The 24989-nt window shown below is 44.4% G+C and overlaps 1 protein-coding gene across 2 annotated transcripts in view; it reads left to right on the top strand.

The window, feature by feature from the left end:
- The window catches only part of MTTP (microsomal triglyceride transfer protein), a 627046-nt gene that overhangs the window by 473932 nt on the left and 128125 nt on the right, over window positions 1-24989 (top strand). For both annotated transcript variants that reach the window (XM_069630721.1, XM_069630722.1), the window contains 3 exons: window positions 695-906; window positions 17508-17605; window positions 17694-17815. In XM_069630721.1, the coding sequence (XP_069486822.1) occupies window positions 695-906; window positions 17508-17605; window positions 17694-17815 (432 nt within the window). The remainder of the gene's footprint in view (window positions 1-694; window positions 907-17507; window positions 17606-17693; window positions 17816-24989) is intronic.

The following is a 24989-nucleotide window of genomic DNA, read 5'->3' as shown; positions in this document are numbered from 1 at the left end:
TCCATGCAGTAACGTTGTTTTGTATGGGGACAACCAAACGGGGTGAAAACTGGGTGTCTTTGATACCCACCTTCTCACCATAATTTCATGTAAAGCACAGAAGGGTCACAATTTACCCTTTTGTGCATTGCAGATATATTATACAGTAGCTGCCGCCTCAACTAATTCTCTATACAATCCATGTGCAGCCTCAAAATGAGTGTAGAAAAAGAATGCACATGTAATTCCCGAAACACCACGTTTAGTAGTCCTGGAGACCGGCATCTGTTACTGCCAATCCAGCAGGTTTCTTGTCATGAGGATGATTTGAGGAATTCCGCAGGCGACAGTGGTAAATACTGCCTGCTGGAATTCTTTTTTAAAAAATCAACCCAACTCATGGACAGAGACTATGGGCCTCATTATGAGTCCGGCGGTAGCCGTGCCGGTAAAAACGGCACAGCTGCCGCCCGAGTCATTTTTTTTCCGGCGCCTGGCAATGGGCATTTACCAGCAACGGGCAATTACCGGCAATTATAGGTCAGACCTGGCGGGCGGAAAGGCCCCTGCTTGCAGACTCGTAGTTTGGCGGTCTGGAAACAACGGTACCAGCAAGCTTACCGATACCATTGTTTCAGGACGGGCAACCTTATAATGACCCCCAATGTGTCTTTTTCCTCATATTATTTATTTATTTATTTATTTACTTGAACAGGTGAAGAAAGCCATGAACAGGATTTATCACCAGAATCGCAATATTCATGAAAAAACTGTGCGAACAGCGGCTGCTAAAATCATCTTGAACAGTAATCCGTCTTACATGGAAGTAAAAAATCTCCTGCTCTCCATTGGAGAGCTGTCTGTGGAACTGAACAAGTATATGCTCTCCTTGGTCCAAGACATCCTTCATTTTGAGCTCCCTGCAAGGTAAGATTCAAACAGCTGCTGCCTCGTGGTAGTACATTGGGTGACAGTAAGTTGGCTGAAAGGTCCACCCTTGAGATTGAGACACTGGGGATGGACTCACGGCTGACTCACTGCAATGTATACTCTTGAACTATTGCCCTTATCTCCCACTGCCTTCACTACATAGTTAATTATGGTTTGCCTAAAAGTGTAGCAGTGAGTAGTAAGGTACTGTTATACATGCTATGGTCCCGCCGAAATAGTGGTCAGGTGATGCGAAGAAAGTGGTGTTTGAACATAATTTCGATGCAGCAGTCACAATGCAGGGAAACCTGGTGTTTCCAAACCCATATTTGCTGTACACCCATTGTATGGACACGTTCCCCGCAACACTCGTATGATCCTCACTTTTACATCTCAGGTGTTTCTTGAAGTGTGTTACACTGTCCTCTGCTTATTGCCCCCTCTCAATGCCCTTCTCCCCCAAGACATGTGTAACCCCTTTTCTCCCACTATTTGCCCACATACATTTTCCCCACTCTTCCCAATCACAGTGTGAATCCCAACATCATGCTTAAAGGTCTTTAGGGAGTGCCATCCATCTACTCCACCCTGTCCTGACACCATGCCCTCCCACCTTTACACCTGCACCCCCTCACCTGAGCCCTGTGTCAGAGAGGCACTTGTTGAAATTAGAACTTTGACATGTTCCACTAGCATTGGAGGCAGAGCATATGGGTGAACAGTTGGAGGTGGTGTTTCCTGGAATCCAGTGACTGTAAAAGAGCCTTCACACAATGGGGCCTCATTACGAGTGTGGCGGTCCGGAAACACCCTTGTTTCCGGGCTGACACACTCCAAGTCTGCCTGCAGCGGCTGTTGCGCCCGGCAGGTATGACCCTGCAAGGTGCAATGGCCCCGGTCGGCAGAGTTGTCAGGGGAGCACCAGCACTGTTGGGACTCCACGGGAATGAGGATTTACCAAATAGGACGCCTGACTTCCCGCGCCACCGGGACTTGTGATGTTCCGGTGGCAGCAGAAGTTTGACTTTTTCTTATGTAAGGCAAGCTGTGCTCATCTTGCAGGCACTCAATTGCCTGTAAAAAAAAAAAAAAACAACAACAAAGATGGCCGCCATCATAATACATAGAAAAGGGAAAAAGTCCCTTTTCTATTTCCACGGCAGGCTGGCATGCATGATAAGGGAATGAGGGAATGGGGCTGGTGGAGATGAAGCCCCGGGCAGCAGGTAAGTGCTGGGGACTGGAGGCTTTGTCATGTTGTTGGGACCAGTGCGATTGGGACGTAGGGAAGGAAACGGGGAGGTCCTGGGGGCCGGTGGTCCAAAAGAATTTGCTGGCAGCTGGGAAGGGGTGTGGTGGGCTGGGGTACATAGCCAGACTCTGTCCGTTTCTGTCCGTGTTCCAAGCCAACTGATTGGCTTAGAGCCTTCTCCAGGTGGCTTGTGTTCTCTGCAGAACTTAGCATTTTCAAGAGCCATTCCATGAACGAGGTACAAATGTGCTAACATGTCTTCTAGTCGTGTTAAAAGGTATTTTTTGGTCAGACAACACTTGGCATGGTTTCCCCTTAAAACAAAAAAAATGGGTCATATTTAAAGGTAAAATACATTTGAAAATAAAGCGGGGTTTGCTAATAAGAGGGCTCACTGATTTTACCAGTGCAACGTACAACTCCAGGAAGGTGTGTAATAAAACACACAAAGCACATGATTGGTTGAAATGAACAGTCTCTATCATTTAGTGGACGTCAAAGGTACAGAGCAGAAAACAAAGAATTTGGCGGTTGAAGCTAGGCAAGATTGAGTCACAAAGTATAGACTATTTTTAAATATTTAGTTCTCCTTTATTATGGCTTTCTTGCTATTCACTATAGGGTGTCTGATTTCGACCGTTACTCTGGGAAGAGCCAGTGTTTGACATCAGAACTGAAAAGCAGAGCAGCTCTTATGCCACAAGAGAGGAAGGACTGCAGAGTCTCTGTGGACTATGCACAGGCCTAGGCGGGAGAAGTGAGAGGGATGCGTGTGTGTGTTTGTATGTTCTCCTCAATTTCCATGGTGTGGATATATTTGGGGTTTTGCTGATCCTCCAGCTCTGTCTGGAAATTTAGAATCAGCAAAGTTGAAGACCTGTCTTTGTCCCACTTTCTTTCTGCGTTGGGCGTTTTCTCGCCTTGTAAAGAAAAGTCTCAACTTTCTATTTCCTTTACTGGCTGTGTTTCTCCTGATTAAATCTTCTACTTTGCGCTGTCGTTATTAATTATCATTCACGAACATTTGATTGTATTGCAGGTTTGATATTTCTTTAGGTAAATCCTTTTGGCGAAAGTGAATTATAAATAAAATAACATTACATTTTATCAAATTACATACTTAATAATGTATATTGTACAACCTTTGATGCCACTGACAGCACAACTAGAGAAATACTCTTTTCTCGGATCCAGATAGTATTACATCACCAATGGGTTCCACTGAAGATTTGCTTTTGCTAAAAAAACACTCACGTGGCAAGACACTAAACTAGAATATTACTACGGGCCTCATTATGACTTTGGAGGTAGCCATGGCGCAATTAGCACCATGGCTGCCTCCAAAATCGTGTCTTGGTCTGGGTCCAGTCTGGTGGAGTGGGGACTTACCGGGACATTCCGCCCTAGGCGGACCCGGTAAGACCCCATTCCAAATGCCATTCCCCATTCCCATTTGAGCCCCCATAGGGCTCAATGGGAAGGAGCTAATAACGGGCCCGCTAATTGCGGGCCCGTTATTAGCTCCAAGGTCCCTTAACGGGTCCCGTAACGAACGTGTGGGCAGACCACACGTTCTTTACGGTTCCCGCTAAAGGACCTCGGAATTGGGCGGTAAGGGATTACCGGCACCGGTCTCCTTAACGGTGCCCAGTATCCATTACCGCCCACCTCGTAATGAGGCCCTACATGTTTAGCAAATGGCGGTACACTTGGGGTTTCACTCTAAGTTAGTAAGGGGACTCGAGAGGTGGTCCCGTCTCTCTGAGCTTAGGGAGATGCTGCACCTCATTGATGACTAGCGGGCCCAGGTGCCTGGCTTTGATATGATATGGCATTTGTAACGCGCCTATACATCCACAGGGCGTGGTTATGATATGATATTATAGGTGATTTATAACACGCTTCATACCCAGAGGTTTCTAAGTGTGGACCCGGGGATCAGACCTGTGGTGCTCCGTGTCGTCTTGCTTCTAAGGCGAGCACGTTGCCCCTGAGCTATCTTCCCGAGATGATATGCTGATCGTAGTTTTGTTTAGAGGACCTTTGCCTGGCATTTCAGTGCTGGACTGGTTTTTGGTCAAGGCCGTGCTGATATGAAATGGGATATTTCTCCTCTGGAAGGGTTCAGTGATCTAAAACCTGATTGTAGACCTTCCTGGGTGGGACCATCCCAATGGAGGAGGTTCTTTGGCCTTTTTTCGGTCTCAGCAGGGGACGCTCACATTTTCTGGCAAACATCAGAATATTATCCCGGGTAGGGATTCCAGCTGTTACTAAGTGACCATAAGGACATCACTGACAATAGGATAAGGTAAATTATGCTTTGCCCGAAGTGTCTGCACAAGATACTATGCAAATTAGACGCATATTGGACCAATGTGGCCTGAGGAAACACTGAGCAGGGTTGATTGCATTGGGCAAATGTCCAACATACAAATACTCTAGGGAGGGCGTTCTCACTAGGGACATGTATTAAAAAGCAATTTCCCAATCCTACTTAGGATACATTCCCAACAAAAACAATGGTCAAACTGTAATCCTGGGGGACATTGAAACAACATAATATTGAAGGGGAGTAAATGCCCATGACAATATTGCTGCACATAGGGAATTCAGATATGGCACCCTATTGGACCATCTCATATTCCCTCTCCCCATGCAATAACAACAATCCCTTGTGGATTCAAGGTCATATAGAGTAACAGGAGAGACCTTGAGGCACAGGTTCCACAACTGACCAGCCTCCACTGTGTTTTGGAATGATTCTGAAGTATCTCTCTGCATTGAGGGTTGGTTCTTTATTTCCTCTAAAATCCCTGCTTTCAAGGGACCTGTGAATGGATTACCACCCTGTTGCGATCCTGTATGTCTGTGCTGGTGGGGGGATCCATGAAAGGGGAACATGTCCCTCTACATATGGCACCACTCCAATGTGTATGATTGCTGAGGCCTTAACAGAAGGAACTTATTTGGGGCGTTGCCTCCTCCATGGTGGTCAACTGAGGTTCCACGCCTGTTTGTTTAAGGTCTGGCCAGTTTAATTGGATCTGGTATGAGATTGCTAATCAAATGATGCCATAAAAACAAAAAGATCTCCAAAATACTTGAGGGTGAATGGGCCAGGGGCAGGGACCAGGGCCATTGCCCTAATCCAGGGCAGGGCGTCTCATTTTCGCAAAAAGCTTTTATTCGTTGCAAATCTCCTGGAATAGTGTGACCCAATGGAGATGATGCATCTACCTACTTATTTGAGGAAAGACACAGTTGGAAAGAGTAGTCTCTCCACGTTCTAACAGCACCGGAGTGGGGGTTATGCCCCACTAGTAAGTGGACGTTTGTTACTTGAGACTTCCACTTTCTAACAGTATCCCAGGGCCCTTTTGTGCATGCCCAGTAGGTAGACATTTGTTATTGAAGGCCTCCTACCAATGTGGTCCCCAACACTTACTTATCTTTAGCAGGGGGTACTCTGTGCTTGATGACAATGGCGTTGGCCCTGACCTGGGACTAACATCATAGTGGAGACAGAGAGGGACAGAGCATTGGTGCCACCTGGACACAGTAGACGTTCTTTTCCTTTAGGGAGTAGCAGGCATAAAACAAATGATATGATATGATATGATATGGCATTTATAACGCGCCTATATACAAGTGTTTCAAGGCACGACGAGGCAAGGGGGTGGAACAAAGGGAGGACAGATAACTATCCTACTAGGCCAGGTGTCATTCAGATCACGCAAGTGCATGGGAAGGGGGAAAGGAAAAGTGCGCGGGGGAAGGGAGTGGGAAAGTGCAATAAATAAGATAAATAAAACAAATAAAACAGCCAGCTAGTGGCAAGTGCAAGGAAGTGCAGACATAAGTGCTAGTAGATAGTGCTAGTAAATGTATTCCTATGGGGTCCATCTTGGTTTTACACCTGCACAAGATCACGTGGACTGCTAAGGGATTGTGACCAAATGCCTACTGCTTGGCTACGACTACGGCTATATGTTCAGGACGGCTATGAGCTAATAACTGTAGCAACCGAAACAGCTTCATTACAATGGTCCAAAATATAAGATTGTCCAATCAAGCCTCTAAATAAGTGTAGACTTTTAATCAAACAATAAAATACAAACAACTGACTAGAAACCACTTGAACAACCCAAACCTGTAAAAGAAAACAAAAAGGATGCAGGCATTGTGACAAAGGCACTCTGGAAAGATGATCAAGAGTGTTCTGGCCATAGATTGGCAATGTTGTAAATGTTCAATGTTCTTGAATAAAAAGGTAGCGAAGAAGGGCCTTAAAGCCACTATGGTCCCAAACTTGTACCAGGGTGACAAGGTCTCTTCACATTAGCTTTATTTTTATCTTTGGAGGCTAGACAACTTTGAGGCAGGCTTCTTGGCTCTTTAGCTACGGTCTAGCCGATGTTAGTCGATGCAATACCACTGGGTCAAGTCAGCATTCAATACAGTGAAACAATGTCTTCCAGCAGATCAAGCAATGATTGAGGTGGCTTCTACTGAGTCAAGTTGCCGTCCGCAATTGCAAGTTCGATGGCTTGCAGCAGGTTGAATCAGCACCCAAATCAGTTGCTTCCATGAAGCTCAAGTCTGTGGTCAGGTTGCTCAAAACAGTCCACCGCAATGGGCTGATTCAGTGTCTGGATGGTTGCCAATACTGCGATGTAAAGTGGTGTAGAGTGCGTAAAGCAGCACTGCAGGTCTTTTGGCATCTCAAAGGCACTGAGTGCAGCCGACCCAGCTTGAATATGTCTTGAAGCATTGCAACAGGATTCCAAGCTGCTTCTGGATTTTTGGGTTGCGTGGGGTCCCAAACCAGGGGTTCCAGAACAAGGTATGTCCTTCTATTCTGCAGACAAACTCCATGGGATATTCACTTTCAATGAACAGAGTCCTGGTTCTAGTGCATCCAGCAGTGTGGTCTTGGTCCAACAGCACTCACCCCTACTGTTCCCTGGGGAACGGTAGGGGGTAGGGCTCTCCCATGCCTTTTGTCTTCACTTTTATGGTAGTGAACTCGGATGTAGCCAGTGCTACCAACTGAGGTCCGGTGAATCCTTCTTGTGCTTGTAACAGTCCAATGGTGAATCAAAGAATGGGGGCTCCCCTCTACTTATAAAGGCAAAATGTCACAGGGTTTGGTCCAAAGCAAGCCTGCTGTAACGGCTCCAGTCCAGATATGTTGTAACAAGTGCATTTTGACATCACACTCAGAGTACCTTGCCTGCAAGAACTGGCTGAGAGAGGAAAATAAATGAAGAGGCCTCTAACAAAAACCAAGATGGTTGGACCCTTCTCTCAGCCCACCTCTCCTTTCTGGCTACTCTAACTCTGCCTCTTTCCCATGCCTACTGACTTCAAAGGGGCTCAAGTGGTCATCACCCTGCTGTGAGAGTGGCTTTGTTTTGTCAGCAGGACTGCCTTTGAAACACTGGTTCCGAATAGTACGCCTGGCGGAAGATCCTGGTCCCTGAGGGGAGGTGTTAACCTTCCTGCAGGTGACTCAAAAAAGCAGCATCCTGGCCATTGAGCCACATGACTGTTGTGGAGACGGTCAGAGCAGGCACAAATACACATCAATCCTGTCATGGCTGCAGTGCTACTCACAGAATTGACACTAGTGTGATATTAATTTGCTGTGACAGTACACTGTTGTGATCTTATCAGCCACCATGACACAACCAGGCATGGCTTGTATTGGAAGATGTGCATACCACCAGACTAACTAAGGCAAACAATTATTAGGTTTGAAAACAGAATTGCAGAAGATTAAAAAGCCACCTTTGACTGCATGATCTTCGTATTCCAGCAGCTGTCTAGAAAATACATGTGACCTTTGAACCTGCCCTGTGCCACTGCACAGCTGGTGCTGAAGATCTCAGGAGTCTGATTATAGCAAAAGCAGATGTGTGCACTGTAGTTTCAGCATGGAGCATTTATGAAATGGGAATCTGATTAGCATACCTGTCTTTCAGAAACAGAATGTTGCCTGCACCAAATGGCATTCTGTCACAGGGATCCATTAGTAAATAGCAGCCTGCACACGAGATACGTAACTATGTTGTCCATATGATTATGCGCCCAGCTACCCGAGGGTTCGGTCGCACCCTATAAATAAACTAACTAAACTAAACTAAACTAAAAAGAAGTTTGCCTCCCTTTAACTCGTTCCTTGTCCCCTCTGCCTCATCAACGTTTAAAGTTGCATGCATGGGACCCCACGACACCTAAGTGCTAACAATGATTGTCCCCTGCATGCAATTTAGATTTCTTACAAAATGAGTCTGGAAGTATTTTCAATGATATAATCCATATGAAATGCCCATTAAAAAAACAAATATCACTTTTTGACAGTTGAATGCTTAGTCGCACTAGCAAAAACTGTACATTTCTGCTACCTTTTCCCTCGGTTGTTGCCATTTACACACATCTCTAAAAATTCGCCTTCACGTGCTGACTCACTCTGAAAATAAAGACTGATATGTCCTTTCACAATGCAGGCAGATCTGCCAGCTGTTCCCAGTAAAGTAGTGTTGGCTCACTCAAAATGCTGAATGGTGACTCAACTGTTGAATGCTGCTGGCATTTCTTATGAAGAATGTGCTAGCGAAAATGGATAGGTTTTATGATGAAGTTGCTGTGTGTTTGGTTGTTGCCTGTTCCTTGAGTTTTGTTCTTGGGCCTCCTGGATCCGGTGAACAATATTGAGTGCTAGATCAAAGCCTAACCTGACACCATAAGTGCTGAGCTGGTAAAGCCTGCGTGAAACTAGAGCCAGGTCTTGTTTGTATTTTTGTCTTTACACCTTGATACGCTTACCCGGGACAGCGTGTCCATCGCCACCCCCTCACTCAGTTGCTAGTTAACCTTCTCAAGACATTTCATTTACTTTATCCCATGCATCTGAAACATATGTTGAGTGACGGCCTGAGAATAGTGCGGCAGCTTTTTATATCGGCGGCCACTCTGCACCTGCCAGCCTGGAAGCTTAACCTTTTCCCAGATCCTCTGCTCTGTTGTCACGCTCAGTCACTAATACTCACTGGACTGTGTTGTTGCTTGGAGAGCCTCTTCTCAGCTTTTTCAATGTTTTTCTTTGATTAAGTCGCGTTGGAAGTAAGACATAGGCAATTATTTTTAGGGGTGAGCTTCTGACTCCGAATGGGAGAAGGGCGCTGCAGATCACCAATTTGGCACACCGCAAGTTGAATTGGACAAAATGTGTCTATTGCAAAACCAATATGTGCAGATGAGCCCAAACATCGGTAGGATTTGATGCCCTGTTCAAAAGTCAATGTGCACTGAGATGGCGTCTCTTGCTTCTTAACAGGCTGGAGCCCACTTTGTTAAGATGGCCATCAAAATGCGCTTGGATGGTTATTTCTTTTTGGGTCGGCTCAGCAGATGATCCAAAGGACTCATTTGCTTGACATGTGGGTTTTTCCTATCAAAGTAATTCCAATGCACTACTGAGTTGTCATTGTAGAACTTACACTACTGTAGAACTTTTTTAGCGTGAGGACTTTAACAATGAAGTGGAAAAAATTGTCGGAAGTGGCCTCCAAGTTTGGTCTTCGAGAGTTCCATAGGATAACCAATGACAGTGTAAATACCTGCACCTAAGATTCATTGTATGAAAAGACATTTTGAAAACTTAGATTTGGTGTTGATATTGAGGAATAAACTTGCCCCCCTCCCAACGCCTCCCATTTACAGAAATTGAAAGAATTTATTTTTATTTAACTTTGGAATCAGCGTAGACAATCAATTGAGAAGTGCGGTTATGTCATGTCAATAACCAGTGCTATTTAGAGTTGCTCACTAGGATCCCGGAGCCTGACTTTTGATTTTATAGTCCCTACCTCATAGGTTTAATTATCGCTGCACCCAGAGTGTTGGGTTGCGGCTGCCATCTTTCCTCTTAAGCAATAAAGGTTAAAAACACAACCTACTCTTGCATGTCAATCTGACTACGGAACTGGTCTGCATACCATGCACCCTCCCACTTGTAAATAAATATTAGTGGGCGATTCATTCCTCGTTTGCAATTGCTGTTTCGGCGACGCTGCAACAGTCCGGTGGCCCTTTGAGTAGGATCAAAATGCAACACAACCAGTCAGTCCTAATGTCCTATCTGCATAATGATATAACTTGTCTGGATTTATTTGTATAGGCAGGTGGAAGCCCGTTGTTAGAAAGGGCACTGTTACAACACTGCCCAAGTCTTCTTTTCCATTCTGGGGCTGCCGTTTGGCTGCTGTATGCCACGCCTGCCAGGTGGAGAGGAATAGGAGGGGGGATTAAAACAGCAACGAGCCACCCGCTGTTGGAAAGGGCGCTGTTACAACGGGGCCCAAATCATTCTTTTCCGTTCTGGAGCTGCCGTTTTGCTGCTATCTGCCACAGAACCCCCCCCCCCCAGGTGGAGAGGAAGAGGGGGGTGAGTTTAAAACTGCAACAAGTCACCCTTGTGGTGAAGCGTGATGTTGGAAAGGGCGCTCTTATAATGCTGTTGGAAGCTGTGAAAGCCGTGGCCAACGAGTCATCCAAGTGAGGAGCCCTTTAAGGCCACAACAGCACTTAGTATTTGTTGGTCACACACAGAGTGGATCATTTGATTTAACCCGACCCAATTTGGTATTACGCCTTATGCTGCACTCTGTCAAGATCATATGAAAGATGACCTCTAAGCTTACTTCTTGTGCCAGCCACCTGATTCTGATTATTACCATGTCCAAGAGGAAAGCAGAGGAGCAGGCCTCTTCAGGTCCGAGTCAAAGTAACATTTCAAGGATTTTTAAACCTATTAAGGATGTTAACTCACTAATTTCAGAGTTTAAGGACCTTGCACAGGACATTGATGGAATGGGACATGAGAAAACAAATGGACAACTTCATAGCACTTCAAAGAAGGACTTTCCATGCGGAGGCAAGACTAAGACCCCAGTTGCTGTCTCCAATTGTGCGATTATGCCTGAGGATGTAGATTTAATCACATTTTGTGAAGCTGATCTAGTGAAAGTCATTCCCCACACGAGCTGTAATGCCTGTGCTTTGAAGGAGGATCGTCTCGTACCCTCAGAAGTTGCCCAAAACCCAGGCCAAGAAGGGTGGTGGGGAACGTTCTACTCCCGGTGTCCTGTAAGGGGTTTGAAAAGGGCCCCCTCAAGAGGGCCCTGTCACATTAGGGATTAATCCCTTGCAGCCTACTGTCAGCTAGCCCACTGTGTATGAAGAAGATAAATAGGTATTTACCCCAAATTGTAAGGGGGTTACTTGCCCGGAGTTTGTTATTATTTGGGATGTGGAAGAGGATGCATAAGAGGGACCAAGACCAAATAAAACAAGACCAGACAAGTTATGCCAAGAGAAGCCAAGCCAAGGACATGGCACTAAACCCTTTTTCGATACCACTTACCAACCTTTTCGAACCCCTTTCCTGCAATCATCACTCTGTAGTTCCTATGGTGGACTCTTTGGCTAACTCTACCTGGAAAGTGGTGTCTCAAAGGAGACAGGGCAAGGTGAGAGGGGTTCGGCATGGGGGGAGCAGATTGGTGGCCGTTTCTCCCTGTGAGGAGGCGAAACTGTCCCACGATATAGGTACCCAAACTGACCTCTCTGATATGAGCATGAAGTCTAATATTGAGTCTGGCATTCTGAGTACTAAAGCTGAGTATATTTTCAATGAAGTTAAAAAGCTGCTTGCCCTTGACATTGAAGATTGGCCAAGGGAGACACCGGGAAAAATCAGAGCGATCAAAGAGACAGTCTCTTCCTTGGCCAAGCCCTGAAGGCCAAAACACAGGTCCTGCCTAACAATCTGTCAAGTAGCCTTAGAGGCAGTAACCTTGTATTCAGGCCTGGTACCTACTATCGATCAATCACTTATAGCACCATGAGGTCCAATTGGCCCCTCTATTGAGGACCATCATACTTTTCCCACCCTTCCACTTTTAGGCCCTAATATATTGTCCCTAGGTAAGTCACACAGATTCTTAGGGGTAAGAAAGGGTCATACATTTGCTGCAAATACATTTAGACTGTCTGTAATGTTTAAGATACCTAGGCTAGCCAATCATTGAATTGAGGACGAATAAACTTGAAAGAATAAATGTATACATTGGATCCAGCATGTCAAAGGAGGCATCTCAATCATAAGAGAGGATATAGTTTGTTGTAAGAGCGGTGCCATCCCTAACTCGGACTGACTATACGCAGGTGTTCTTACAACCATGGTCATTAGTGGAGGGTGTCCTGAATTTGATCGTAGATTTTACCCTGTGGGGAATGCTAAAATTGTTCTGAGGTCTCAAGATTATTTTTAGAAATGACTGGCCGGTCCAGCCAGATCGACCAGAAGTCAGGGCTCTCATTTAGGTGTTACCAGGGATCACAATTGCGACCTCTGAAGTCTCCCTGGCTACCCTTGTGGTATCCCTTGCTACCCCTAAAAAAACATTAATATTTTGTTTTATTGACGCGCCTGGGCTGTGGCCAACAGCATGTGGATCTTTGTTTCTGGAGTGGCTGGTTTTCTGGTAGCTATAGCCAGTAAGATAGCTCAGTGGGTAGAGCGATTGCTGCTGCAATGTGTGTGCGATCTGCAGGTGCAGGTTTGACTCCCGGCAGGGTCAACTCAGCCTTTCTTCCTGCTGATGTTGATAAATGAGTACCAACACAGGTTGGGTGATATTGCATGTATATTTGTACTATATGAAGCGCTTAAGTGTAAGCACTATATAATAACACATCATTATTGCTTGGCCTTGGACGTGTGCTTGCAATCACAATAATTTGTTAATATGGGCCTATACACACTGATATGACTGATACGTATGGTGATCCATTCTTGTATGCAATGTATATCACTTTACAGTGATACCGTAACCCTATTTTTCATAGTGAACTTGGAAACAATGATATGTGATGCTACTTCCTGTTTTGTCAAGGGGTGAAAGGTTGTGTTGCATCACTTCCTGTGATGTCACTTCAGGGTGGGGTCATGACATCACTTCCTGCGATGTCATCAGGGGTCAAGGGTCGTGTGATGGCACTTCTGCTACCTCTGGCATTTTGGTGAAATGACGTACCTGCCAGCAGTGGGGCTGCGATCTTGCACACAGGTAAAGTTCAGCGCAGTAGCTTCATCGATCTGGATGAAGTGGACTGACTGGGCCAGGAGAATGGGGGTATGGCAGTTGGTGTTCCCGGTTACAAATTCCTCTCTTGGAATATAATGGGGTCAATAGGCTTTTGAGCAGCCCTGATTGCTGTTCCTTTATTTGCAAGTTTCAAGTTATAATTTTATAGGAGACATGGGCAATTGAATCTATCTTTTTACAGGGGTACCAGTCTTTTCACATTCTGGCATCCAAAGCCCCAAAAGACAGGCCCAGTGGTGGCCTGCTAATCTGGGTTGATATTACACTTGGCTGGAGGACTGAGTCCACTTATGCCGATTCCCCCGGACCTCCAGTTGTTGTCCATTCGGACTGACGAGAGCAAACAGCTACGCTTGATTAATATTTACAATAGGCCCTCAGGAAAATATGGGATGGCAACCCTTTTAAGACTCCACGACATACTAGGCCCAGAGTACTCCCCTCGGCCACCCAATACCTATACAGTAGGGGCAGGGGATTTCAATTTAGAGCTAGAGCCCCTAAGGGACTTGATGCATTTATGGGATGATCAAGACCTGGCCTGGGAAATTCCATCTTTGATTGCCAACCCTCCCTTAAGAATGCACAGTCTTGCCCTAACTTCCGCCAGCATCGTTTCCAATTTAAATATGAGGGCTTGCAATGGGCGATTTGTTAGTGACCAGCCTGCAAAGAAAACATTTATTGGGCACAATGGAAGTTCGCTGATAGATTACATTTTAGTCTCTGGAACCGAATGGGTGAGGTTCTTTGATTTTGAAGTCTGTGACAGATCGGAGAGTGACCATCTCCCTCTTTAAATATGTGTTGTGGGGGGCAAGCTGGAGATGGACTCTATCTGGGGTATTCAGAGAATCAGACCATTGAAATACATGGACATGCCCAAAAAACAGTGAAATGGGTCAAGCTAGTGGAGAAAGATGTTAAGCCTAGAATGTATACTTTCATCACAGACAAGCTAAGCGTCATCTGTTCACAGGAATCTAGTAACATAGATATTTTGCAAGAGTTGGGCATATTGAAAGATATGCCTCCTTTCATACCAAAGTAGTAAAGATGGGGACCATAAAAAAGCCCAGCTGGTATGACGGAGCCTGTCGATCTGCTAAAAGGGACATCGAAGCTTGTTTAAGCTTACAGGCGGGGGTGGATAGAACTTGCGCCTTTTAAGGCAGTGTTATACATTGTTAATTATATCCACAAAAACGAGTTCACTCGGGGGAAGAGTCTTGCTTTATATGATGCTCTCCAAGATAGGGATCATCCACTTTTATGCAAATTTATGACAGATGGAGGCATGAAAGGCAATCAAACTTTTTATTGTTGTATTTGTGACAAAGACTTGTGGCAAACATTTTCTAATCTATATGGGTGCCCAATTCCTTGTACCCCCGATTATCTATTAGATAGCCCTCCCGCCCATGATGTACTTTCAATCCATGTAAATGATGTCTTGGTAGCTGTTAAGTCAGTGAAGTGCGGCAAAGCCCCCGGACCTGACTTATTCCCTATTTTTCTGATGAAAGATGAACCAGATATTTGGGCCCCGGTCTTGTGCAAGATCTATAATACTCTCCTTAGTGTAGGCAAAGTCCCAGATTCATGGCACCTAGCCGTGATTTTCCCAATTTATAAAAAATGAGGAAGGGACTCCCCAGGGAATATTCAACCAATATTCCTTTTGGCTGGTGTGGGAAAATTATTTACTAAAGTCATTCTTAAACACCTCCAAGACTGGGTGGATAGGGAAAATATTATCAGTTTCCCTCAGGCTGGTTTCAGGAAAAACAGGAGCACATTGGATCAATGTTTCATGTTTTTCATGTTAATACAAAAATGTATGGTCCTGAAGAAGATGTACTTGCATATCGCATTCTTAGATCTTAAGACAGCATTCGACTTGATATCTAGAGAGGTTCTCTGGCAGATACTTACAGCCTGCAAGGCCCCAGCCAATTTGATTTCCATCATATATCAATTATGTTCTGATAACAAGGCCTACGCCCGCTATGGGCTGGGTGGTGAACTGACACGTTCTTTCAACGTTAATAGGGGGGTGAGACAATGATGTGTCCTGGCTGCCCTCTTAATTAACATTTAAATTCAAGAGATCATAGACGTGCTCATACAGGATGATCAAGATTGCCCGAAGATGGCAGTGATAGGTTCCCTGCCCTATTCTATGCAGACGATGCGGTCCTGATGGCCATGACCACTCTAGGCCTGAGAAAATCTCTATCTATCTGTATGTCCAAATGTGATGATCTCCATCTAAGTTTAAATACAAGCAAATCCAAGGTAGTGATATTCAAACCCCTCTCATCCAAGCATAGATCGATATTGCTGGAAGCTAGGGGGGATCCACTAGAACAGGTTGGCCATTATGACTAGCTGGGAATGCGGTTTGATGAATCTAGTGGTTGGGGCGCACAGATTAACAAGGCTACAATTACCTTGGAGAAATTCAGCTGAGCAATTTTGTCCTTTTATATCAGAGATAGCAGTGGTGCAACATCTCCAGTTTTGTATTTGCCTCAAAAACAAACATTGCCTGCTGCCATGTACAGTTCTGAATTATGGGGGTATACCAATGCTGATAAACTGAACATCAATGAACGCAAATGTCTTTAAAAGTTGTTACTACTTAACTCTAGTGCCCCTGCAGGACTGATCTATCTAGAGCTTGGAAATATACCAGTTGCATCACAGACCACTTTTAAACCAGCCCTATTTTGGGCCAGACTATGGAAACATCCCAAGTTAGCCAATTTTCGAGATGCACTAACGCATCTCATGTCCCTGGGAGGTGGTAAGAGTCTGAAATGGCTTTGCCATGTAAAGGACACGTTAGGATCTTTGGATGCAGCTAATCTATGGGATAATCATCGTAGTTTATTTCCGGCTGAGATAAATGATCTAAAAAATGCTGCTAAAATGAGGGCTGTGAAGCTTTATTGGTAGATGCAGTTAAAGTAAAACTACGCCTTGATTACCTCGAGTTTAGGTTGCAAATCCTATTTGGACATAATAGTTCCTCCATTTGAAAAATCCCTTTACAGGCGCTTCAGGCTGGGCATATTACCAGTTGCCTCATTTGTTTATTCATGGAGGAGCTCTGTGACGATGCGATGCCCACTGTGTGGGACCACCAACGAAACTGTAGTACATTTTGTGCTGATCTGTGTCAAAACTATGAGTTTGAGAAGCTCGTACCTCAGTCCAATATGGAAGGAGCAGGGACTTGGGTCAATGCATGCCCCCCATGTTGTTTACGCTACCGCCGTTACATCCACAGGGGGTGGTTATTCAGATCTAAAGCCTTGAAGCAAAATGGTGATGCACATGTTAACTATTGAATATTAAGTAAGGTTGTGAGCTAAGCTCTCCTGCTTTTTAAAGTTCTAATTGTTCTTAGTACCATTCTCTTCATGTGACAATTTCAGAGTTACGGCGTATACTTTGTTCTTTGTGTCTTGATTTGCTTTTTAACATGTTTATTCTTATTTTATGTGATTTTACGACTGTTTTTGTATATTTGACTTGAAGGTTTACACCGGGCAAAAGTCTGATTAAAGAAATAAAGGAATGCAGAGCACTCATTCACAAAGCTGAATTTACTTGCTTAAAAGTGGGAACCCAAGTAATGTGAACTTTGTTGAGCACCCATCTGCCATTTCAAAGGCCTTATAGTACTGAAGTGACCAAAATTATTATTATTATTTAACTTCTGAAGAGTATACCATTGTAGTTCTCCTCAGTAATTGAGTGTTGGAAAGCTCATGTGTCACTTTACTGGTATGGAAGAGTTGCAAAGAGTAATCATCGATTAACATTGCTGCATTAATACTCACTCTAGAAATAGAGGAAAATGCTCCATGTTCTAAAGTGGAACTCTTCCCCATTGTGGTGTCCCACTGAGGAATTACCTCAGATGATAGTTGCCCCAATGTTAATGGCTCAATTTTATGGAAGTGAACTAAAGAAAAAGCTTCCAGCCAAGCACTGAAGTTATTTCCCCACTTTCCCTACAAACCGGGAATATATTTGTGTGGTAGAGAAGCAGTAAGTCTATTACCGCCACTTTTGTACTGCATTTCCATGCTTGTAGTGAGGCCCAAAGGTTTTCAAATATCATAAGTGATTTTCATATTCTATCTGTTTTTCAACAGCAAGGTAATTCGCCGAGCTCTAAAAGATATACGCGTTCACAACTATGACCGCTTCTCAAAGACTGGCTCTTCCGCTGCCTATTCTGGTTACATGACACGTATGTATCCAAAACATTCAAGGTGTGTATGTATTTGTCTGCTCTGTCAGCAACAGTATTTGTCATGGTTCTTTCTTTCTGTGTATAGGGAACTCCGACACATCGTCTACGTACAGTCTTGATATCCTGTATTCCGGATCAGGCATCCTAAGGAGAAGCAATATGGACATATTTATCCTAGGCAAAAACGCAGAGCTCCATGCCAGTCAGGTAATGGCCTTCAAGTGAAAGGCAGTGTTATGTTGTTTTCGTCATTTTTATTAGAACACTACTGCTCAAGGGCATAAGGAGCATTGTGAGGACACAGAACTGAGTTCTTGCGTAGGCCCATGGGTAAGACATCCTATTGTTTTGGGATCACCATATAAGATGTGCCTCTGGTCTTGGACCTCTCAAACCCATCTTGAGCACCTTCAATGAGAGTGCTCTTCAAAGCAATGGGAACTTTTTTGTGGTTGAAACAAGTTTATAGTGTTTTCTGGAAAGACGCTTCCATGATACATTGAATGCCACTAAACACTCCAGTGCTCCTTGCAGTGAAAGGGGCAGGTTTTGGTCTATTCATTTGTCTGATAGACCTGCTTTCAGACTGTCACATATACATTTATATAGCACAAACCTCACCCGCCAATGGAGAGCAAAGCATTATGTGAGTGGAGCTTTCTGGGTTCTTTAGATGTTAGGTGTGTGGTGTGGGGGTACAGAAGTCTGACTTCATTCGTATTCTGTCTTGTTGCTCGTTTTGGGTTTTGCCATATTTTAAATATATCAGTCAAGTATGGGTCAGCATTTCTTCAGCTGGGATTCTTTTGGGGACAATACTTTTACTAAAAAGTAGTCAGTCACCAATATTTTAAAGTGGTCAGACAGGTTAAAAATCCTTTAACTCGATCAAGAAGAAAACATAAAAAAACATCAAACCCCGCACCCACCACCCCCTCAATCTCCATGCCTCACCTGACAACAAAATATTTTGGGCTGGAGTTTTTCAGGCTGTGTTTGATGTTGTCGATCTGGTCTGGGCAATGTGGAAATGTTACAACTCTGATTTTGAATTGAGATTACACAGTATCATTCCTCATTAAATAATTGCTGAAAGTGGCAGGTGCATGTTTAGATTTTAGAATATCAATGCTAAAGCCTTCAGAACACCATAATGTGGCATTGGCAAGGCATTGTTGTCTCCAGGGTTCAGTAACAGGCCTTGGTTTTTAATATATCCCAATGAATGCTGATTGAGAATTCTCATTGGATAGCCTCTGGGCCAAAAAAACCAGTACAAGCTATAGGTTGGTTCATAAAGCCCACAGATTGTCCAGAAAGCTGCTGCATTCTAAGGAAACCAAAATGTAGGCCAATCAACATTGACTGTGCTGGCTAGGGATCATTGGGGGTGAAGCCCAAACTATATAAGTGGCCGCATAATGAGTAACTATTCAATATATTATCAAGAGTGACACAGGTTATATAGCTTTATAGACCCACCCTTGGGCGCACCCAGTGTTATGAGCCCAAAAACCTCTGCAAAGACCCTCTCTGCTTTCTGGTCTTTAACTTGGCATTCAGGCACCATTGTGCCCGATATGGCCCTCGGACAGGGCCTACAAAGCTTAAGTAAAGTTTAAATGATGTGTAATCAAGAATAATACACACATGTTACAAGCAGAACCTAGCGCAATCTTGTAATAAACACATTACAAATTAAATGTGTATCCTATCAAGACTGCCGTACCCCTCACCCACTCAGTATCCTTGAGTTTCCTCATAGGTAAGAAAAGTACAACTTTGACTGTGATATTGACAACTTCAGATGAGGAGTTAACAATGATCATACCACATCTTAACTTGGTGGACATCTGGAGGGAACAACATCCCGACGAAAGGAATTACTCCTACTATGCAGCCCCGCACAAGGTCCACACAAGACTCGATTATATGTTCATCGACAGAGAACAAATCTCAATGGCAGAAACCACAGCATATTTAGGTAGATCAATCGCCGACCACTCCCCACTGATCATGCAATGGAAACTTTGGGGGCCTAGAACACCAATCCCCATGTGGAGGATGCCTACCGCGGCCCTTGCTGACCCTGTGTTCATAGAGGACCTCGCTGAAAAACTAGAGGAATACATTGACATTAATAAAGGCTCAGTATCTACCTGGAGTACATTGTGGGAAGCCATGAAGGTGGTGGCTAGAGGTGAAATAATATCAAAAGCTGGAGGTATTCGCAGGCAATTGAAGACTGAACTCGAAGAACAAGAAGAGGAGATCTCTCGACTAGAAACCACCTCAAGCATCACACCAGAAGTTGAAAGGAAGTTGAAAGAAGCCTGTGAGAAGTGTCAATCTTCTTGGGATAGATTGGAGAAGTTTGACTTCGCAACATACACTACCAGGTCTCACAAGGAATCCGATAAGCCTGGCAGACTGCTGGCTTGGCTGTGCAAGCGCAAACGCCCCACGCATCTCCCAACGGAAATACTTGACGAAAATGGGATGCGATTCAAGACACAACTAGAAATTAATGAAGCGTTTGCTAAATTCTACTCCAAATTGTATTCCCATGACACACAAATACCCAAAGAAGATATTAAAGAAACACTGGAAGAGATAGGCCTCCCCAAAATATCCAATGAACAGAGAGAGGCACTGGAGATGGAAATCATAGAAGATGATGTGACAGAAGCAATCAAATCACTGGCCACTTGTAAGGCTCCCGGAAGCGATGGCCTTCCACCTGAATTTTACAAAACATATAAAACCACCCTCACTCCAATTCCCCACGGGGTCTACCAAGAGGCCTATGAAAATGGGATCCTACCTAACACTATGAAAGCGACGATAATAATTCCCATGCTCAAACCAAACAAACCACACACTGATTGTGACTCCTATCGCCCTCTGGCCATGTTGAATTATGACAACAAGATTCTTACCACTATACTGGCCAGCAGACTTGCTAGGGTGGTAGGGTCCCTAATCCACGATGATCAGAATGGCTTTGTTCCAGGACGCAATACCACAGCCAACCTGAGAAGACTCCAACACATCATGGCCGAAACTTATACGAGAGAAGAAGACCTAGCAGTACTCTCACTTGACGCCATTAAGGCCTTTGATTCCATCTTTTGGGAGTGGCTCATCGAGGTGCTGAGAGGGTTTGGTTTTGGCAAAGGCTTTGTCAGATGGATCACAGTACTTTATAACTCTCCTGTAGCAAGAGTAAAGACTGGCGGAGTGGTGTCCGAATCCTGGAAGATACAAAGGGGCACCAGACAAGGGTGCCCAGTATCGCCCATGTTATATATATTGGGCTTGGAGCCGATTGCCATATATTTTAGGAAGCCGTTCTTTGACGCAGGCATCACGATGGGCAACGAACACAACATAATATGACTATATGCGGATGATGTGCTTTTATGCCTGAAAGACCCCCAGGTAAATGCACCAATCACATTAGATGTACTGGACAACCATGCGAAATATTCTGGGATCAAATTCAGCATACTGAAATCCTCTGCATTCCCCCTGGCCAGACTGAGAGACCTAGAGGAGGCTGATCTCCCGGACATCGGGATAAAGTGTCAACTTGATACGTTCCGGTACCTAGGAATTAGTGTGAGTCACACTCCGAAACTCACACACGAACACAATACCGAAGCAGCAATAACCAGCCTTTGCAGATCCATGAAATTTTGGTCGAGACTCCCACTCGCGATGGCAGGCAGAGCAGCAATCGTTAAGATGATAGTTCTCCCTCAATTCTTATATTTCTTTGTCAATATATGCCACTACATCAGACCGCCCTTCTTCAAGAAATTAGAAGCACTCATCAAGGACTTCCTATGGGGACCCACCAGACATAAACTGACTTTGGTTATCCTATCCCTGCCATACAAGGAAGGAGGAATACAACTCCCGGACCTCCAGTTGTATTATCTTGCAGCACAACTTAGCCAAGTGACGAAGTGGCTCTCGGATGATCCGACCGCTGAACTGGGGCTACTGCGACAATCTTCCTCCAGAATACTCCCTAGAGAAACGCTTTGGAACCCACTTCGGCAGACACCAGATGCCCCCCTGATTGTCGAACTAGGCAGGCAGATCTGGACCAGAACCTGCTACATCAGGCGAGTGAAAAATCCCTACTCTCCCGACAACCCCATTCTGGTCGACGTATGTAAAACACAAACAGATCTCTCCATAGCTAGGAGATGGGAGGGCGCTGGAATCTATACATGGGGAGATATGTTTGAGGAGGGCGAATTCAGGGAGTTCGAATCACTGCAGGCTAATGAAGGGCTATCGAGCAGCCAGTTTCTGTGGAATCATCGGCTCAAACAAACCGCTAAGAAGAACTGGTGCAGTTGGCCGGAGGAACCCAACCCGGACCCACTATTACAAGAGATGCACAACCTTACAGATGGCTGGAAACCGGTCTCTCGACTCTATAGAAGGCTCAATGACAAACTTAACCCCAAAAGTTCGGCACTGAAGGCGAAATGGGAAACAGACCTTGAAACCACACTTACAGACAAGGAATGGGAAAGAATATTACTATACCCCAAGAAGGTGTCGAGAAACTCCAGATTCGGTCAGATACAACTAAACGTCTTATACCGGACGTATATGACCCCACACAGGGTGGCCACCTTCAACAAACAGGCCTCCCCGATATGCCCATGGTGTGGGACCGACAAAGCTGATCTGATCCACATGTTCTGGACTTGCACTAGGACAATGGCGTTGTGGTCCAGAGTTAAGCAGACTTGCACAGATGCCGGAATAAGTAGATATGAATGGACACCCGGGGAATGCTTACTAGGGGCTTACCCCAGACCAAGTAAATATAAACACGTTGTCAAGCTGATGGACATTGCATGCATACTTGCAAAGAGAACTATAGCCATGACATGGAAGACACCAGGAGGCCCGAGACATGAACGATGGATAAAAGAACTAGAAAGATGGACTGGAGCCGAAACCAGAGCCTGGCAGGACGGAATCAACTCAAGTGGAGACATTGCGAGTGGCACTCTTGACTCTTGGAAGGCCCTCTTGTGAGATATACACTTCAGTGCAGACCATAAGCCCCCCTGATAAACCCCATCACTTTGCCATAGCTGAACCCACCCTCCTATCCAGAGATGGTGATCCTCCCGACCGGGATTCCTTCCACTTCCCGAAATACCAGAACTCATACTTGCAGCTATGACTATCTAACAAAGATAATGTTGTTTACATGAAGACTGTTGTTGTTTATTGTTAATGTTTTAGTTAACGTCGTTAATATTTGTATGCATCTAATACAAATGCCAATAAAATGCCTTTAAAAAAAAAAACAATGATCGTACCACACTAAAATAACAATAAATGTTTACAGTGTAATAATTTAATGAATGCACATTTTGTTTGAGATGTTTGGAAGACTACAATGGCATCCCACCTTGTTCTGTGCATTTCGAAAGTCAGTTGTTTTCCTTACATGTGTGGGACCTCAGTATAAGTCTTTCAAAAAGTGTGACTAACAGCACCAACAGCTGTTAAATGTGAGCTTATATGTGGGAAAGAACACGAGTCAAGCGAACATTATTTGCAACCAAGAGGAACACGAATTAGCAAAGTCAGTAAGTCTGGCTTTTTTAATGTAGTGGGTACAATTATTCACTTTGCTGATACTCGTTATTGTTCTAATTTGTAAACATGTTCCGTACAATACGGTGAAAAGAAATATCCAGAGCTGCTGTAACAGATGTAATGCAGATACACACACCCCACCCCTTCGCAGTTTTGTTCAACTTCATAGAAACAACACCAGGGGTGGACTGGGAACTAAAAGAGGCCCTGGAAATAATTACTGGGGACCAAAAGATGCCCTGGAAATAATGTTCAAAGTGGCCCCATATGACACATTTTCAGCAAGCCCAATGCTCTTCCTATGAGAGAATTTGGAAATACCACACAAAAGAGGCCCAGGGTGCAGAGGCCCACCGGGAAATCTCCAGAGTTCCCTATAGGCCAGTCCAGCCCTGAAGAACACTATCTTGCAAAAACGTGCGGCAGCTCTTAGTTGTCACCAACAAGGAAAATTCACAACAGCAGATGTGTCTCAGAAATTCTACTGCAGTGATTCATTCTCTAAAATGTATCATTGCATGTTGAAACGCAATGTCACACACAAAGAATGTACACATTGAATGGAAACATTATCATGGAGTCTGCATACACGTATACAACAACATAGTCATGCATGCCTTACAATTCTGTGATCGTGCCTTTGAAAATATTGTTTTAGTTACGATACAAACCAGCGAAAAGATGCCGGTGAATATAAATGGGTCACTTCTGAGGGGCAAGAACCGATCAGCCACACACCACAAAACGCTGTTATTCCCCCAACAATTCCCCATGTTTTACCTAAGACTTCCAATATTATAGAAATGGTTCCTTCTATTTCAGCACAAAAATGCTAGAAATAGGAAAATGTTTAACATGCCTCATTGTCCTGTGTGTGCCTGACAGTAGGACAGTGGAGTGTGTTTCAGGGCCCTTTCCTCTGGAGGATGGTAGCAGCCTGCCCTCCCTCACACGGTCCTAATTGTTGACCTCTGGGTGAACATTGAACATATCTGGATATTTTTTCAGATAGGCTCGTAGGACCTAGAACCAACTGAAATTCTGGCGGTGTGAGTTATTCTCAAAGTAGTATGCATATTTCTAATTGGGAGCCAAGTTCCTTTATTCTTTGAGCCGAATGTAATGCAGCACAATATTGAAAAAAAGAATGTACCCGTCATAATAATAATTTGGCATTTATACAGCGCTACGAACCCTGTTTATTATTACCCACGGTGTGTGGTGCTCATTTATCGATCGGAAGGATGAAAGGCTAAGTTTGGCCCTGCCAGGATTCGAACCTGTGCTAGCAGGATCTACATGGATGCCAAAGTGAGTGCTCTACTCGCTGTGCCACTTGACCAGCTACTCTTAAACAGTTGCACTACTTTCTGCAGGGGTGCCCAACTGATTTTGACGGAGGGCCGAAAGTGCCTTACATGATGGCTATAGTGGGTCGAAAATTAAATGTGGGTGGGGCGTGGCGAGGCTGGAGGCTTTTTCAACCCCCAATTTGTATTAAACACATGGAAAAATGTGCAAATTGTGTGAATGAAGTGCAATACACTAAGTTTGAAAATGGAGACTAATAAATAATATGTATGTGCTAAATGCATTTATATGATGTACAGTGTCTCAAAAATAAGTTTAAAAGCAAGCTTTTAAATTAATGTTTAGGTCTAGAGAGAGAAATCTTCAGCACTCTTTCAGAGTTCACCCTGAGAGGATAGATCAGGGGCAACTCGTTTGTCCTGGAAGCAAG

The sequence above is a fragment of the Ambystoma mexicanum genome, chromosome 6q, assembly GCF_040938575.1.
Source record: "Ambystoma mexicanum isolate Mex_15411 chromosome 6q, UKY_AmexF1_1, whole genome shotgun sequence".
NCBI lineage: Eukaryota > Metazoa > Chordata > Amphibia > Caudata > Ambystomatidae > Ambystoma > Ambystoma mexicanum.
This window is presented reverse-complemented; position numbering and strand designations above follow the sequence as displayed.